This window comes from Fringilla coelebs (assembly GCF_963513975.1).
Source record: "Fringilla coelebs genome assembly, chromosome: 34".
NCBI classification, from domain to species: Eukaryota; Metazoa; Chordata; class Aves; order Passeriformes; family Fringillidae; genus Fringilla; species Fringilla coelebs.
The window spans coordinates 615,954-631,433 of NC_140060.1; the positions used below are offsets into that span (position 1 = coordinate 615,954).

Sequence of the window (15,480 nt, forward strand, 5' to 3'; positions counted from 1 at the left end):
TACTGGTCCATACTGGTCCAAACTGGTCCGTACTGGTTTCCAGGTGCATCATGTGACTACGGTAAGTTACTGGTCCATACTGGTCCATACTGGTTTATACTGGTTTCTGGGGGTTTTCCTGGTTTATACTGGTCTATACTGGTCCATACTGGTCTATACTGGTCCATACTGGTCCATACTGGTCTATACTGGTCCGTACTGGTTCTGGGTGCGTCACGTGGCCACGGTAAGTTACTGGTCCATACTGGTTTATACTGGTTTATACTGGTTTCTGGGGGTTTTACTGGTTTATACTGGTCTGTACCGGTTTATACTGGTTTATACTGGTCCAAACTGGTCTATACTGGTTTATACTGGTCCAAACTGGTCCGTACTGGTTTCCAGGTGCGTCACGTGGCCGCGGCCGCGCTCCTCTGGGCCTCGGGGCGCCACGACCTCCCCTCCCCCCTCCGGCTGCCCCTGGGGGGGCTCCTGGCGGCCGCCGCCTACGAGGGCTTCTTAATTGGGTAATTAATTAATTAATTCGTTAATTAGCTCGTTAATTACCAGTTCGTTAAGGGGGTAATGGAGAGGAACGGGTTGCTGGCTGGGTGATTAATTAATTCCTGTTAATTAAGGTGTTAATTAATGATGGGGGAGCAGCTTAGGAGGAGATTCTAATGGGGTAATTAGTGGGCTATTAATTAGCTAATTAATTAGCTTATTAATTAGCTACTTAGTTAGCTAATAGGGCGTGGTAATGGGAGGGTGAAGGGGGCCACAAAGGGGTTTTCCTAATTGGGTAATTAATTAATTAACTCATTAATTAGCTCGTTAATTAGCAGCTCGTTAAGGGGGTAACAGCAGGGACCAGGTTCCTGGTTGGGTGGTTAATTAATTCCTGTTAATTAGGTGTTAATTAATGATGGGGAGCGGCCTAGGAGGGGATTCTGATGGGGTAATTAGTCGGTTATTAATTAGGTAATTAACTAGCTAATTAATTAGTGAATTAATTAGTTACTTAATTAGCTAATAGGGCACGGTAATGGGATGGAGGAGGGGCCCACAAAGGGGTTTTCCTAATTGGGTAATTAATTAATTAATTAATTAACTCGTTAATTAGCTCGTTAATTAGCAGCTCGTTAAGGGGGTAACGGCGGGGATGGGGTTCCTGGTTTGGTGGTTAATTAATTCCTGTTAATTAAGGTGTTAATTAACGATAGGGGAGCGGTCTAGGAGGGGTTGCTGATGGGGTAATTAGTCGGTTATTAATTAGCTAATTAATTAGCTTATTAATTAGCTACTTAATTAGCTAATAGGGCACGGTAATGGGATGGAGGAGGGGCCCACAAAGGGGTTTTCCTAATTGGGTAATTAATTAATTAATAACTCATTAATAACCAGTTCATTAAGCGGGTAACGGAGAGGACCAGGCTCCTGGTTGGGTGGTTAATTAATTCCTGTTAATTAACATATTAATTAACGATAGGGGAGCAGCTTAGGAGGGGATTCTGATGAGTTAATTAGTGGGTTATTAATTAGCTAATTAATTAATTAATTAGCTACTTAATTAGCTACTTAATTAGCTAATAGGGCACGATAATGGGATGGGACTTGGGAAATGGGCGTGGCTTGGGACTGGGTGTGGCTCTGGGCTGTGGGCGTGGCTTGGGAGGGAATGATCATCTGGGCGTGGCCTGGGAAAGGGGCGTGGCTTAGAAACGGGTGTGGCTCCGGGCTGTGGGTGTTACCTGGGGAAAGGGGCGTGGCTTAAATAGGTCATACTTAAAATGGGCGTGGCTACCGACAGTGGGTGTGGTTTGCGAATGTGGGCGTGGCCTGCAAGCCCCATAACCCAAACTGGGCGTGGCCACAGCGGGATGGGAGGGAAATGCTAATGTGGGCGTGGCTCAGGTGAACTCCTCACTGAAGCCCCGCCCCTTTTTTTCTTGTCTCCTCCCACAGGTGGGCGGGGCAGGTGCTGGGCCTGGGCCCCTGGGGGGCGCTGGGGCTGCGGGCGCTGGGGGCGGCGGCGCTGGGGCTGGGGGCGCTGAGGCTGCTGGTGCCCCTCCTGCCACCCCCCTGAGCACACCTGGGCACACCTGGGCACACCTGGGCACACCTGGGCACACCTGGGATACACCTGGGCACACCTGGGCACACCTGGGTACACCTGAGTTACACCTGAGATACACTTGGGCACACCTGGGATACACCTGGGCACACCTGGGTACACCTGAGTACACCTGGGCACACCTGGGACACACCTGAGCACACCTGGGCACACCTGGGCACACCTGGGCACACCTGAGATACACCTGAGTTACATGTGAGCACACCTGGGCACACCTGGGCACACCTGGGCACACCTGGGGGCGGCGGCGCTGGGGCTGGGGGCGCTGAGGCTGCTGGTGCCCCTCCTGCCGCCCCCCTGAGCACACCCGGGCACACCTGGGCACACCTGGGATACACCTGGGCACACCTGGGATACACCTGAGTACACCTGGGCACACCTGAGCACACCTGGGATACACCTGAGTTACACCTGGGCACACCTGGGCACACCTGGGCACACCTGGGATACACCTGGGCACACCTGGGCACACCTGGGCACACCTGGGCACACCTGGGCACAGCTGGGGGCGGCGGCGCTGGGGCTGGGGGCGCTGAGGCTGCTGGTGCCCCTCCTGCTGCCCCCCTGAGCACACCTGGGCACACCTGGGATACACCTGGGCACACCTGGGCACACCTGGGATACACCTGGGCACACCTGGGCACACCTGGGATACACCTGGGATACACCTGGGCACACCTGGGATACACCTGGGCACACCTGGGCACACCTGGAGGAACATGGACACACCTGGCGGAGTCACCTGTGCCATTATCGGGGGTGCCAGGTGTGCCCAGGTGTGCCCAGGTGTGCCCAGGTGTGCCCGTGCCCCTCCTGACCTCACCTGGGCACACCTGGCGGGGTCACCTGTGCGGTTATTGGAGGTTCCAGGTGCGCAGTGGGCGTGGCCCAGGTATGCAAATGAATTCCTTGTGTGCAGAGGGCGTGGGCCAGGTATGCAAATGACTCCCAGATGTGCTATGGGCGTGGCCCAGGTATGCAAATGTCTCCCAGGTGTGCCATGGGCGTGGCCCAGGTGTGCAAATGCGTCCCAGGTGTGCAACGGGCGTGGCCCAGGTGCGCAGTGGGTGTTGCCCAGTTATGCAAATTCCTCCCAGGTGTGCATCGGGCGTGGCCCACATATGTAAATGTCTCCCAGATATGCAGAGGGCGTGGCCCAGGTATGCAAATGTCTCCGAGGTATGCAATGGTTGTGACCCAGATGTGCTATGGGCGTGGCCCAGGTATGCAAATGTCTACCAGGTGTGCAATGGGTGTGGCCCAGGTGTGCAGTGGGCGTGGCCCAGGTATGCAAATGACTCCTAGGTGTGCAGTGGGTGTGTCCCAGGTGTGTAAATATCTCCCAGGTATGCAGAGGGTGGAGCCCAGGTATGCAAATGACTCCCAGGTGTGCCGTGGGCGTGGCCCAGGTATGCAAACAACTCCCAGGTGTGCAACGGGCGTGGTCCAGGTGCGAAGTGGGCGTGGCCCAGGTGTGCTAATGACTCCCAGGTGTGCTGTGGGCGTGGCCCAGGTATGCAAATGTCTCTCAGATGTGCCATGGCCGTGGCCCAGGTATGCAAATGACTCCCAGATGTGCAACGGGCGTGGCCCAGGTGTGCAGTGGGCGTGGCCCAGGTGTGTAAATGTCCCCAGGTGTGCAGAGGGCGTGGCCCAGGTGTGCTATGGGTGTGGCCCAGGTATGCAAATGACTTCCAGGTGTGCAATGGGCATGGCCCAGGTGTGAAGCGGGCGTGGCCCAGGTATGCAAATGACTCCCAGATGTGCTATGGGCGTGGCCCAGGTATGCAAATGCCTCCCAAGTGTGCAACGGGCGTGGCCCAGGTGCGCAGTGGGCGTGGCCCAGGTATGCAGATGACTTCCAGGTGTGCCATGGGTGTGGCCTAGGTATGCAAATGTTTCCTAGGTGTGCAACGGGCGTGGCCCAGGTGTGCTATGGGTGTGGCCTAGGTATGCAAATGTTTCCCAGGTGTGCAACGGGCGTGGCCCAGGTGTGCTATGGGTGTGGCCCAGATGCGAAATGACTCCCAGGTATTCAGAGGGCGTGGCCCAGGTATGCAAATGATTCCCAGGTGTGCAACGGGCGTGGCCCAGGTGTGCAGTGGGTCTGGCCCAGGTGTGTAAATGGCTTCCAGGTGTGGTGTGGGCGTGGCCCAGGTATGCAAATGTCGCCCAGGTGTGCAGTGGGCGTGGCCCAGGTATGCAAATGTCTCCCAGGTGTGCAACGGGCGTGGCCCAGGTGTGCTATGGGCATGGCCCAGTTGCGTAAATGCCTCCCAGGTGTGCAATGGGCGTGGCCCAGGTATGCAAATGTCGCCCAGGTGTGCAGTGGGCGTGGCCCGGCCGTGCCTGTAGCCCCTCCCACTCCCCCCTCCCCCATCCCGAGCAATAAACGCACCTGGACACACCTGCCGGCCTCACCTGTGTCTTTCTTTCGTATTTTAATAAAATTTTACTTTCAAATTCCCCATTTTCTCCCCAAAATTCCCCCAAATTTTACCCCAAAATTCCCAAAATTTTCCCTCAAAATCCCCCAAAATTTTCCCTCAAAATTCTCATTTTTTTCCCCAAAAATTCCCCCTTAAACTTTCAAGTTTTTCCCCAAAAATTCCCAATTTTTTAACCTAAAATCTCAATTTTTCCCCCCAAAATTCCCCAAAATTTTACCTCAAAATCCCCCAAAATTTTCCCTCCAAATTCTCAAATTTTCCCCAAAAAATTCCCCCCGAATTCCCAATTTTTTTCCCTAAAATCTCAATTTTTCCCCCAAAATTCCCCAAAATTTTACCCAAAATCCCCAAAATTTTCCCCAAAATCCCCAAAAATGTTCCCTCAAAATTCTCAATTTTTCCCTCAAAAATTCCCCCCCAGAATCCCAATTTTCCTCCAAAAATTCCCAATTTTTAACCTAAAATCTCAATTTTTCCCCCCCAAAATTCCCCAAAATTTTCCCTCAAAATCCCCCAATTTTTCCCCAAAATTCCCAAAAATGTTCCCTCAAAATTCTCAATTTTTCCCCCCAAAATTCCCCCCCAGAATCCAAATTTTCTGCCAAAAAATTCCCAATTTTTTCCCAAAATTCTCAATTTTCATCCCCAAAATTCCCAGATTTTCCCCTGAAAATTCCCAATTTCCACCCCCCAAAAATTCCAAATTTTCCCCTCAAAATTCCCCATTTCCCCCCCAAAATTTCCCAATTTTTCCACCTAAAATTCCCAAAAAATTCCCCAAAATTCCCCAAATTTTCCCTTCAAAATTCCTCAATTTTCCCCCAAAATTCCCAATTTTTCCCCCCAAAATTCTCAATTTTTCGCCCCAAAATTCCCCAAAATTTCCCCCCAAAATTCCCAAATTTTCCCTCCATTAATCCCCCATTAACGCTGTCATTAATATCCCACTAATCACTAATTAATCATCAATTAATGCTGTCACTAATCCCCCATTAACCGCTCATTAATCACTAATTAACGTCGCCGTTAATTGCCCGTTAATCGTTAATTAACGCCGCCATTAATGGCTCATTAACCATTAATTAGCGTTGTCATTAATCGCCCATTAATTGCTCATTAATCATTAAGGAACGCTGTGATTAACCTCCCATTAATCGCTAATTAATCATCAATTAACCCCGCCATTAATTGCCCATTAATCATCAATTCACGCCGTCATTAATTGCTCATTAGTCATTAATTAATGCTGCCATCAGGCTCCCATTAATAACTAATTAATCATCAATTAACTCTGTCCTTAATCGCTTATTAAACATCAATTAAGCCTGCCATTAATCGCTCACTAATCATCAATTAACACCGTCATTAATCGCTCATTAATCACCAATTAACACCGTCATTAATCGCACATTAATCATCAATTAAGGCCATCATTAATTGCTAATAAACCATTAATTAACGCTGTCACTAATCTCCCATTAATCGCTAAAGAATCCTTAATTAACGCTGCCATTAATCTGCCATTACTCTCTCATTAATCATTAATTAACGACGTCATTAATCGCTCACTAATCCCCTATTAACTGCACATTAATCATCAATTGAGGCCATCATTAATTGCTAATAAACCATTAATTAATGCTGTCACTAATCTCCCATTAATCGCTAATTAATCATCAATTAACGCTGTCATTAATCTCCCATTAATCGCCCGTCGATCATCAATTAACGCCGTCATTAATCGCTAATTAATCATTAATTAACGCTCTCATTAATCTCCCATTAATCGCCCATTAATCATCAATTAACGCCGTCATTAATCGCTAATTAATCATTAATTAACGCTGCCATTAATCTCCCATTAATCGCTTGTCAATCATCAATTAGTGCCGTCATTAATAGTTTATTAATCATTAATTAACCCTGCCATTAATCGCCCATTAATCATCAATTAGCGCCGTCATTAATCGCTAATTAATCATTAATTAACTCTCTCATTAATCTCCCATTAATCGCCCGTCGATCATCAATTAGCGCCGTCATTAATCGCTAATTAATCATTAATTAACGCTGTCATTAATCTCCCATTAATCGCTCATCAATCATCAATTAACGCCGTCATTAATCGCTAATTAATCATTAATTAACGCTGCCATTAATCTCCCATTAATCGCTTGTCAATCATCAATTAGCGCCGTCATTAATCGCTAATTAATCATTAATTAACCCCGCCATTAATCACTCATTCATCATCAATTAACACCGTCATTAATCGTTAATTAATCATTAATTAACGCTGCCATTAATCTCCCATTAATCGCCCATTAATCACCAAGTAGTGCCGTCATTAATCGCTAATTAATCATTAATTAACGCTCTCGCCAATCATTAACCAGCGACACAAAAGGAGCGGGGGCCGCCCCTCCCCCACCCCGATAAGCCCATCTTGATAAGGGGGGGGGAGGGGCGACAGCAAGGACGGGAGACCCCGCCCCCCTCCAGGTGTCACCCCCAGGTGTCCCCCAGGTGTCCCCTCCCCCCACTCAGGTGTCCCCTCCCCACTCAGGTGTCCCCCCAGGTGTCCCCTCACCTGTCCCAGGTGTCCCCTCCCCCCTCTCAGGTGTCCCCCCAGGTGTCCCCTCCCCCCAAGGTGTCCCCTCACCTGTCCCAGGTGTCACCTCCCCCATCCCAGGTGTCCCCCTCACCTGTCCCAGGTGTCCGCCTGAGGTCCCCCAGGTATCCCCAGGTGTCCCCTCCCCCATCCCAGGTGTCCCCTCACCTGTCCCAGGTGTCCCCTCCCCCCTCTCAGGTGTCCCCCAGGTGTCCCCTCCCCCCCAGGTGTCCCCCAGGTGTCCCCTCCCCCCACTCAGGTGTGCCCCAGGTGTTCCCTCACCTGTCCCAGGTGTCCCCTCCCCCATTTCAGGTGCCCCCCTCACCTGTCCCAGGTGTCCCCCTCCCTCCTCACCTGTCCCAGGTATCCCCGAGGTGTCCCCCCAGGTGTCCCCTCCCCCTCTCAGGTGTGTTCAGGTGTCCCCTCCCCCCTCTCAGGTGTCCCCTCACCTGTCCCAGGTGTCCCCCAGGTGTCCCCTCACCTGTCCCAGGTATTCCCGAGGTGTCCCCCAGGTGTCCCCCCAGGTGTCCCCTCACCTGTCCCAGGTGTCCCCCAGGTGTCCTCCTCACCTGTCCCAGGCATCCCCTCCCCTCAGGTGTCCCCCAGGTGTCCCCTCCCCCCAGGTGTCCCCCTCACCTGTCCCAGCTGTCCCCCAGGTGTCCCCTCCCCCCTCACCTGTCCCAGGTATCCCCCAGGTGTCCCCTCCCCCCAGGTGTCCCCCTTACCTGTCCCAGGTGTCCCCCAGGTGTCCCCTTCCCCCCTCACCTGTCTCAGGTGTCCCCCAGGTGTCCCCTCCCCCCCAAGTGTCCCCCAGGTGTCCCCTCACCTGTCCCAGGTGTCCCCCAGGTGTCCCCGCCCCCCCTCACCTGTCCCAGGTGTCCCCTCCCCCTCTCAGGTGTGCCCCAGGTGTCCCCTCACCTGTCTCAGGTGTCCCCTCCCCCATCCCAGGTGTCCCCCTCACCTGTCCCAGGTGTCCCCCAGGTGTCCCCGCCCCCCCCTCACCTGTCCCAGGTGTCCCCCAGGTGTCCCCTCCCCCCCTTACCTGTCCCAGGTGTCCCCGCCCCTCCCCCCCCAGGTGGGGTCACCTTGGGGCGTTTCCCCGGAGGGTTTAAAAGGGGAACTGGGACGGACTGGGAGAGACTGGGAGAGACTGGGACGGACTGGGAGAGACTGGGAGAGCCATGGGCAAGGAGGTGAGGGGGAGGGGAGGGGGGGAGGGGATGAGGGGGGAGGGGAGGAGGGGAGATGGAGGAGGATGATGAAGGGGGAGGGGAGAGAGGGAGGAAGGAGGGAGGGGAGAGGGAGGGTGGGAGGAGGGGGGAGGGGAGAGGGAGGAAGAGGAGGGAGGGAGGAAGGAGGATTGAGGGGGGATGGGGAGAGGGAGAGGAGAGAGGGAGAGGAGGGAGGGAGAGGAGGGAGGGAGGGGAGATGGAGGAGGATGAAGGGGGAGGGGAGAGATGGAGGAAGAGGAGAGAGGGAGGAAGGAGAGAGGGGAGAGGGGGGAGGGGAGAGGGAGGAGGATTGAGGGGGAGGGGAGGAGGGAGGAGTGAGGGGAGAGAGGGGAGGAAGAGGAGAGAGGGAGGAAGGAGGGAGGGGAGGGTGGGAGGAGGGGGAAGTGAGGGGAGAGGGGAGAGGGAGGGAGGGGAGAGATGGGGAGGAAGAGGAGAGAGGGAGGAAGGAAGGAGGGGAGAGGGGGAGGATGAAGGGGGAGGGGAGAGAGGGAGGAAGGAGGGTTGAGGGGGATGGGGAGAGATGGAGGGGGATGGGAGAGGGAAGGGAGATGGAAGAAAGGAGGAATGAGGGGGGAGAGGGGAGAGGGAGGGAGGGAGGAAAGGAGGAGGGGGGAGGGGAGAGGGGAGAGGGAGGAAGAGGAGAGAGGGAGGAAGGGGAGATGGAGGAGGGTTGAGGGGGGAGGGGAGGAGGGAGGGGAGAGGGAGGGAGGAGGGAGGGATGGAGAGGAGGAGGAGGGAGAGGAGAGACGGAAGGGAGAGAGAGGGAAGGAGACGTGGAGAGATGGAGGAGGATGGAGGAGAGAGGGAGGAAGATGAAGGAGGGAGAGAGGGATGGGAGGATGAAGGAGGGAGGGAGGGGGGAGGGAGAGGAGAGAGGGACGGGAGGAGGGAGGAGGATGAAGGAGAGAGGGATGGGAGGAAGGGAGAGGGAGGGAGGAATGAAGGGAGAGAGGGAGAGGAGGACGGAGGAGGATGAAGGAGAGATGGAGGAGGAGGAAGGAGACATGGAGGAGGTTGAAGGAGAGAGGGAGAGAGGGAGGAATGAAGGGAGAGAGGGACGGGAGGAGGGAGGGAGGAGGATGAAGGAGAGATGGAGGAGGATGAGAGGGACGGGAGGAGAGAGGGAGGAGGATGAAGGAGAGAGGGAGAGGATGAAGGAGAGAGGGAGAGGATGAAGGAGAGAGGGAGAGGATGAAGGAGAGAGGGAGAGGATGGAGAGGGGTGGAGGAAGAAGAGGAGGAGAGGAGGGAGAGGGAGAGGAGGAGGATGAAGGGGACAGGGAGGATGATGAAGGAGAGAGTGAGAGAGGGAGGAATGAAGGGAGAGAGGGACGGGAGGAAGGAGGGAGGAGGATGAAGGAGAGAGGGATGGGAGGAAGGGGAGAGGGAGGAGCGGTGGAGAGAGGGAGGAGGATGAAGGAGGGAGGGAGAGGAGGAGGATGAAGGAGAGGGAGGAGGAGGAAGGAGACATGGAGGAGGATGAAGGAGAGAGGAAGGGAGGGAGGAATGAAGGGAGAGAGGGACGGGAGGAGGGAGGGAGGAGGATGAAGGAGAGAGGGATGGGAGGAAGGGGAGAGGGAGGAGGATGAAGGAGGAAGGGAGGAAGATGAAGGAGAGAGGGAGGAGAGAGGGGAGAGGGAGGAGGATGAAGGAGAGATGAAGGGAGGGAGGAATGAAGGGAGAGAGGGATGGGAGGAGGGAGGATGAAGGAGGGAGAGAGGAAGATGAAGGAGAGAGGGAGGGAGGGGGGAGGGAGAGGAGAGAGGGACAGGAGGGGGGAGGGAGGAGGATGGAGGAGAGATGGAGGAGGGAGGGATGGGAGGAGGGGAGAGGGAGGAGGAGGGAGGAGGAAGGGAGGAGGATGAAGGAGAGAGGGAGGGAGGGAGGAATGAAGGGAGAGAGGGACAGGAGGAGGGAGGATGATGAAGGAGAGAGGGATGGGAGGAAGGGGAGAGGGAGGAGCTGTGGAGAGAGGGAGGAGGATGAAGGAGAGAGGGAGAGGATGGAGAGGGGTGGAGGAAGAAGAGGAGGAGAGGGGGAGAGGGAGAGGAGGAGGATGAAGGGGACAGGGAGGATGATGAAGGAGAGAGGGAGAGAGGGAGGAATGAAGGGAGAGAGGGACAGGAGGAGGGAGGATGATGAAGGAGGGGGGAGGAGGATGAAGGAGAGAGGGACGAGGATGAAGGAGGGAGGGAGGGAGGAAGGGGAGAGGGAGAGGAGGATGGAGAGAGGGAGGAGGATGAAGGAGAGAGGGAGAGGATGGAGAGGGGTGGAGGAAGAAGAGGAGGAGAGGGGGGAGAGGGAGAGGAGGAGGATGAAGGAGAGAGGAAGTGGAGAGGTGGGGGAGGGAGAGGGAGGGAGGAGGATGGAGGACAGAGGGAGGAGAGAGGGGAGATGGAGGAGGATGAAGGAGGGAGGAGGATGAAGGACGGAGGAGGATGAAGGAGAGAGGGATGGGAGGAAGGGGAGAGGGAGAGGAGGAGGATGAAGGAGACAGGGAAGGGGAGGGGGGAGGGGAAATGAGGGGGGAAGGGCGGAGGAGGATGGGGGGGAGAGGGAGGGACCCCTCCCCCCACGCTGACCCCGCCCCTCGCCCCTCCCCCCCAGAAAATGGAGCTCCGCCCCTCCCGCTTTGGGCGGGGCCGGAAGGAGAAGGAGCGGCTGGAGGAGATGAAACGGGAGCTGGAACTGGTGCGGACTGGGTTATACTGGGAGGGACTGGGAGGGACTGGGAGGGACTGGGATGGGACTGGGAGGGACTGGGAGGGGACTGGGAGGGGACTGGGAGGGACTGGGATGGACTGGGGGGGGACTGGGAGGGGACTGGGAGGGACTGGGAGGGACTGGGTTATACTGGGAATGGACTGGGAGGGAACTGGGAGGGAACTGGGAGGGACTGGGAGGGACTGGGAGGGACTGGGGGGGGACTGGGAGGGGACTGGGATGGACTGGGAGGGACTGGGGGGGACTGGGGGAGGGTCACTGGTCTGTACTGGTTTGTACTGGGAGAGAACTGGGGTCTAGACGGGTTACTGGTCCATGCGAGTCCGTACTGGTCTGTACTGGTCCATACTGGTTTATACTGGTCCGTACTGGTCCGTACTGGTCCGTACTGGTCCGTACCGGTCCATACTGGTCCATACTGGTCCGTACTAATCCATACTGGTCCGTACTGGTCCGTACTGGTTTATACTGGTCTGTACTGGTCCATACTGGTCCATACTGGTCCATACCAGTCCATACTGGTCCATAGTGGTTTATACTGGTCCATACTGGTTTATACTGGTCTGTACTGGTTTATACTGGTCCATACTGGTCCATACTGGTTTATACTGGTCCATACTGGTTTATACTGGTGCCCGCAGGATGATCACAAACTGGACGTGAAGGAGCTCGAGCTGAAATACAACACGAGCGCCACCAAGGTGAGAGTGACCAATGAGTGACCACTGAGTGACCACTGAGTGACCACTGAGTGACCACTGAGTGACCCCTGAGTGACCCTGAGTGACCCCTGAGTGACCACTGAGTGACCCCTGAGTGACCACTGAGTGACCACTGAGTGACCCTGAGTGACCCCTGAGTGACCCTGAGTGACCCCTGAGTGACCACTGAGTGACCCTGAGTGACCAATGAGTGACCCTGAGTGACCCCTGAGTGACCAATGAGTGACCCCTGAGTGACCCCTGAGTGACCACTGAGTGACCCCTGAGTGACCCCTGAGTGAAAACTGAGTGACCACTGAGTGACCACTGAGTGACCACAGAGTGACCCCTGAGTGACCCCTGAGTGACCACTGAGTGACCACTGAGTGACCACAGAGTGAGCCCTGAGTGACCACAGAGTGACCACTGAGTGACCCTGAGTGACCACTGAGTGACCAATGAGTGACCCCTGAGTGACCACTGAGTGACCCTGAGTGAGCCCTGAGTGACCACAGAGTGACCACTGAGTGACCACTGAGTGACCACAGAGTGACCACTGAGTGACCATTACTGACTGACTGACCACTGAGTGACCATTACTGAGTGACCACTGACTGACCCCTGACTGACCATTACTCACTGAGTGACCCCTGAGTGACCATTACTCACTGAGTGACCCCTGAGTGACCATTACTCACTGAGTGACCCCTGAGTGACCATTACTCACTGAGTGACCCCTGAGTGACCATTACTCACTGAGTGACCCCTGAGTGACCATTACTCACTGACTGACCCCTGAGTGACCATTACTCACTGAGTGACCCCTGAGTGACCATTACTCACTGAGTGACCCCTGAGTGACCATTACTCACTGAGTGACCCCTGAGTGACCATTACTCACTGAGTGACCCCTGAGTGACCATTACTCACTGAGTGACCCCTGAGTGACCATTACTCACTGACTGACCCCTGAGTGACCATTACTCACTGAGTGACCCCTGAGTGACCATTACTCACTGACTGACCCCTGAGTGGCCATTACTCACTGACTGACCACTGAGTGACCATTACTCACTGACTGACCCCTGAGTGACCATTACTGACTGAGTGACCACTGACTGACCCCTGACTGATCCCTGACTGACCATTACTGACTGACTGACCCCTGACTGACCCCTGAGTGACCATTACTCACTGACTGACCCCTGACTGACCCCTGACTGACCACTGACCACTCCCTCTGTCCCCGCAGGGTCTGTCCGAGGCAGCGGCTGAGAGGCTGCTCCGTGACGGCCCCAACGCCCTCAGTGACCACTGAGTGACCACTGAGTGACCACTGAGTGACCATTACTGACTGACTGACCCCTGAGTGACCATTACTCACTGAGTGACCACTGTCCATCCCTCTGTCCGCAGGGTCTGTCCGAGGCCAAAGCGGCCGAGCGGCTCCTCCGTGACGGCCCCAACGCCCTCAGTGACCCCTGAGTGACCATTGACTGACCATTACTGACTGAGTGACCACTGACTGACTGACCACTGTCCATCCCTCTGTCCGCAGGGTCTGTCCGAGTCCGAAGCGGCCGAGCGGCTGCTCCGGGACGGCCCCAACGCCCTCAGTGGCCAATGACTGACCACTGACTGACCACTGAGTGACCATTACTCACTGAGTGACCACTGTCCATCCCTCTGTCCGCAGGGTCTGTCCGAGGCCGCAGCGGCCGAGCGTCTGCTCCGTGACGGCCCCAACGCCCTCAGTGAATGACTGACCCCTGAGTGACCATTACTGACTGAGTGACCACTGAGTGACCCCTGAGTGACCACTGAGTGACCATTACTGACTGACTGACCCCTGAGTGACCCCTGACTGACCCCTGAGTGACCACTGTCCATCCCTCTGTCCGCAGGGTCTGTCCGAGGCGGCGGCGGCCGAGCGTCTCCTCCGTGACGGCCCCAACGCGCTCAGTGACCCCTGACTGACCATTGACTGACCACTGCTCACTAACTGACCACTGAGTGACCATTACTCACTGAGTGACCCCTGACTGACCCCTGACTGACCACTGTCCATCCCTCTGTCCGCAGGGTCTGTCCGAGGCGGCGGCGGCCGAGCGTCTCCTCCGTGACGGCCCCAACGCGCTCAGTGACCAATGACTGACCATTGAGTGACCATTACTCACTGAGTGACCCCTGACTGACCCCTGAGTGACCACTGTCCATCCCTCTGTCCGCAGGGTCTGTCCGAGGCGGCGGCGGCCGAGCGTCTCCTGCGGGACGGCCCCAACGCCCTCAGTGACCAATGACTGACCATTACTGACTGAGTGACCACTGCTCACTGAGTGACCATTACTGACTGAGTGACCACTGAGTGACCATTACTGACTGACTGACCACTGTCCATCCCTCTGTCCGCAGGGTCTGTCCGAGTCCGAAGCGGCCGAGCGGCTGCTCCGTGACGGCCCCAACGCCCTCAGTGACCACTGAGTGACCATTACTGACTGAGTGACCACTGAGTGACCATTACTGACTGAGTGACCCCTGAGTGACCCTGTTTGACCACTAACTGACCCCTGAGTGACCACTGTCCATCCCCTCTGTCCGCAGGGTCTGTCCGAGGCGGCGGCGGCCGAGTGTCTCCTGCGGGACGGCCCCAACGCCCTCAGTGACCCCTGACTGACCATTGACTGACCACTGCTCACTAACTGACCACTGAGTGACCATTACTGACTGAGTGACCCCTGACTGACCCCTGAGTGACCACTGAGTGACCACTGTCCATCCCTCTGTCCGCAGGGTCTGTCCGAGTCCGAGGCGGCCGAGCGGCTCCTCCGTGACGGCCCCAACGCGCTGCGGCCGCCGCGGGGCACGCCGGGCTGTGTCCGGTTCGGCCGGCAGCTGGCCGGGGGGCTGCAGTGCCTGATGTGGGTGGCGGCGGCCATCTGCCTGATCGCCTACGGCGTGCAGGAGGGCGAGGGCGACCGCGGCAGCTCCGACAACGTGAGCGCACCTGGGCGCACCTGGGCACACCTGGGCACACCTGGGATACATGGGGATACACCTGGGCACACACCTGGCACTGCTCTGCCTGATCGCCTACGGCGTGCAGGAGGGCGAGGGCGACCGCGGCAGCTCCGACAACGTGAGCGCACCTGGGCACACCTGGGCACACCTGGGCACACCTGGGATACATGGGGATACACCTGGGCACACACCTGGCACTGCTCTGCCTGATCGCCTACGGCGTGCAGGAGGGCGAGGGCGACCGCGGCAGCTCCGACAACGTGAGCGCACCTGGGCACACCTGGGCACACCTGGGCACACCTGGGATACATGGGGATACACCTGGGATACATGGGGATACACCTTGGATACATGGGGATACACATGGGATACATGGGGATACATGGGGATACACCTGGGGGCAGTTATAGCACACCTGGGTGCACCTGGGCACACCTGGGCACACCTGGGATACATGGGGATACACCTGGGCACACACCTGGCACTGCTCTGCCTGATCGCCTACGGCGTGCAGGAGGGCGAGGGCGACCGCGGCAGCTCCGACAACGTGAGCGCACCTGGGCACACCTGGGCACACCTGGGGATACACCTGGGCACACCTGGGCACACCTGGGATACATGGGGATACACCT

The 15,480-nt window shown here is 56.3% G+C and overlaps 1 protein-coding gene across 1 annotated transcript in view; it reads left to right on the plus strand.

The window, feature by feature from the left end:
* Positions 1 to 2,060: 2,060 nt before the first annotated feature.
* The window catches only part of LOC311164661 (potassium-transporting ATPase alpha chain 1-like), a gene marked incomplete at its 3' end in the record, with an annotated part of 42,849 nt that continues 29,429 nt past the window's right edge, over positions 2,061 to 15,480 (plus strand). Inside the window, exons 1-10 of the mRNA XM_084224192.1 lie at positions 2,061 to 3,147; positions 3,252 to 3,273; positions 3,378 to 3,399; positions 3,482 to 3,563; positions 3,605 to 3,708; positions 3,771 to 3,915; positions 4,290 to 4,536; positions 11,013 to 11,096; positions 11,771 to 11,830; positions 14,621 to 14,785. Coding sequence (XP_084080318.1) covers positions 3,137 to 3,147; positions 3,252 to 3,273; positions 3,378 to 3,399; positions 3,482 to 3,563; positions 3,605 to 3,708; positions 3,771 to 3,915; positions 4,290 to 4,536; positions 11,013 to 11,096; positions 11,771 to 11,830; positions 14,621 to 14,785 — 942 coding nt within the window. The 5' untranslated portion in view covers positions 2,061 to 3,136. The remainder of the gene's footprint in view (positions 3,148 to 3,251; positions 3,274 to 3,377; positions 3,400 to 3,481; positions 3,564 to 3,604; positions 3,709 to 3,770; positions 3,916 to 4,289; positions 4,537 to 11,012; positions 11,097 to 11,770; positions 11,831 to 14,620; positions 14,786 to 15,480) is intronic.